This window comes from Hipposideros armiger, unplaced genomic scaffold, assembly GCF_001890085.2.
Source record: "Hipposideros armiger isolate ML-2016 unplaced genomic scaffold, ASM189008v1 scaffold_904, whole genome shotgun sequence".
NCBI lineage: Eukaryota > Metazoa > Chordata > Mammalia > Chiroptera > Hipposideridae > Hipposideros > Hipposideros armiger.
The window spans coordinates 527,945-529,082 of NW_017732254.1; the positions used below are offsets into that span (position 1 = coordinate 527,945).

General features: G+C 35.4%; 1 protein-coding gene across 1 annotated transcript in view; it reads left to right on the forward strand.

Moving 5' to 3' along the window:
* The window catches only part of CMAS (cytidine monophosphate N-acetylneuraminic acid synthetase), a 19,402-nt gene extending 18,562 nt beyond the window's left edge, over positions 1 to 840 (forward strand). The window contains 1 exon segment of the mRNA XM_019630366.1: positions 252 to 840. Within this exon segment, the coding sequence (XP_019485911.1) occupies positions 252 to 442 (191 nt within the window). The 3' untranslated portion in view covers positions 443 to 840.
* The last annotated feature ends 298 nt before the right edge of the window (positions 841 to 1,138 follow it).

Sequence of the window (1,138 nt, forward strand, 5' to 3'; positions counted from 1 at the left end):
GAAAGTATACTCCATTCTCCTTCTTTAACTGATAGTTTATTTTGAATTACTTAGAAAAAACCCTAGACCTCAGTTATACTTTAAAATACTTGAACATATTTTCGTTCCATCTAATCTGTAATCTTCTTATATGCAGTGCTTTTAGGTCTTACTAAAGTTACCAGAATTACTTATTGGTTGCTGTTTGCATTATTGTAAAGAATATTCTTTGTCTCTTTAAATATTCAACCAGCATTTCTTTTACTTGACAGGAAATGAAGTGTCTGATGAGGAGTGCTTGAAGAAAGTGGGCTTAAGTGGTGTTCCTGCTGATGCCTGTTCCACGGCCCAGAAGGCTGTGGGATATATTTGCAGATGTAATGGTGGCCGTGGTGCCCTCCGAGAGTTTGCAGAGCACATTTTCCTACTAATGGAAAAGGTTATTAATTCCTGCCAAAAATAGAAATGAGTATACTGTTGGGGAAGAAAGTATACAGCCTTCTTCAGCCACTTTACTTGTTTTGATTAAGTACAATTCCATGTTCTAATGTTAAAAGAGAGTGGGGTTTGATTTGTGATATCTCCATATCTTTTAAAGCAGTCTTCTCAACTTGTCACTCCAAAACCTTCTATGAAATAATTGTGCTGTACTTTTGTCTTTATGCAAGATAGAGATTGATCACAGTCTTTCTCAGATTTTTAGTAAATGCAAGTAAGATCAAATTTGACTTTGTATTGTACCCTGTGAAACTGTGTTTGTGTGCTTTTAATAATGCTGATCTTTTATTTATTTGGGGACCGTGTATCTGGTAAGACATGCCCTTCTATGAATAAAATTACATTTCACAGACTTGATAAAAACTGCCTTGTTGCTATAGAACAACTTTATCAACACAACGTGATTTCCTTTAAGCATGACCATTCAATGAGTGTGAGAATACCAGATGTTCATTATCTGACTGTACTTTAATGTGTGCACATACAGCACATATACACACTACAGACATCTGAAGAAATATTGTGAAGGTTATCTATGGATTTGGAGTAAATTGTTTGAAGTTACCTCTGAGGTCATGGTAATTTGTGTACCAAATTTGGTCTCATCACAGTTTTACAGCCACCATAAATTCCTCTCCTACCTGGTTTATTCCAAGAATGG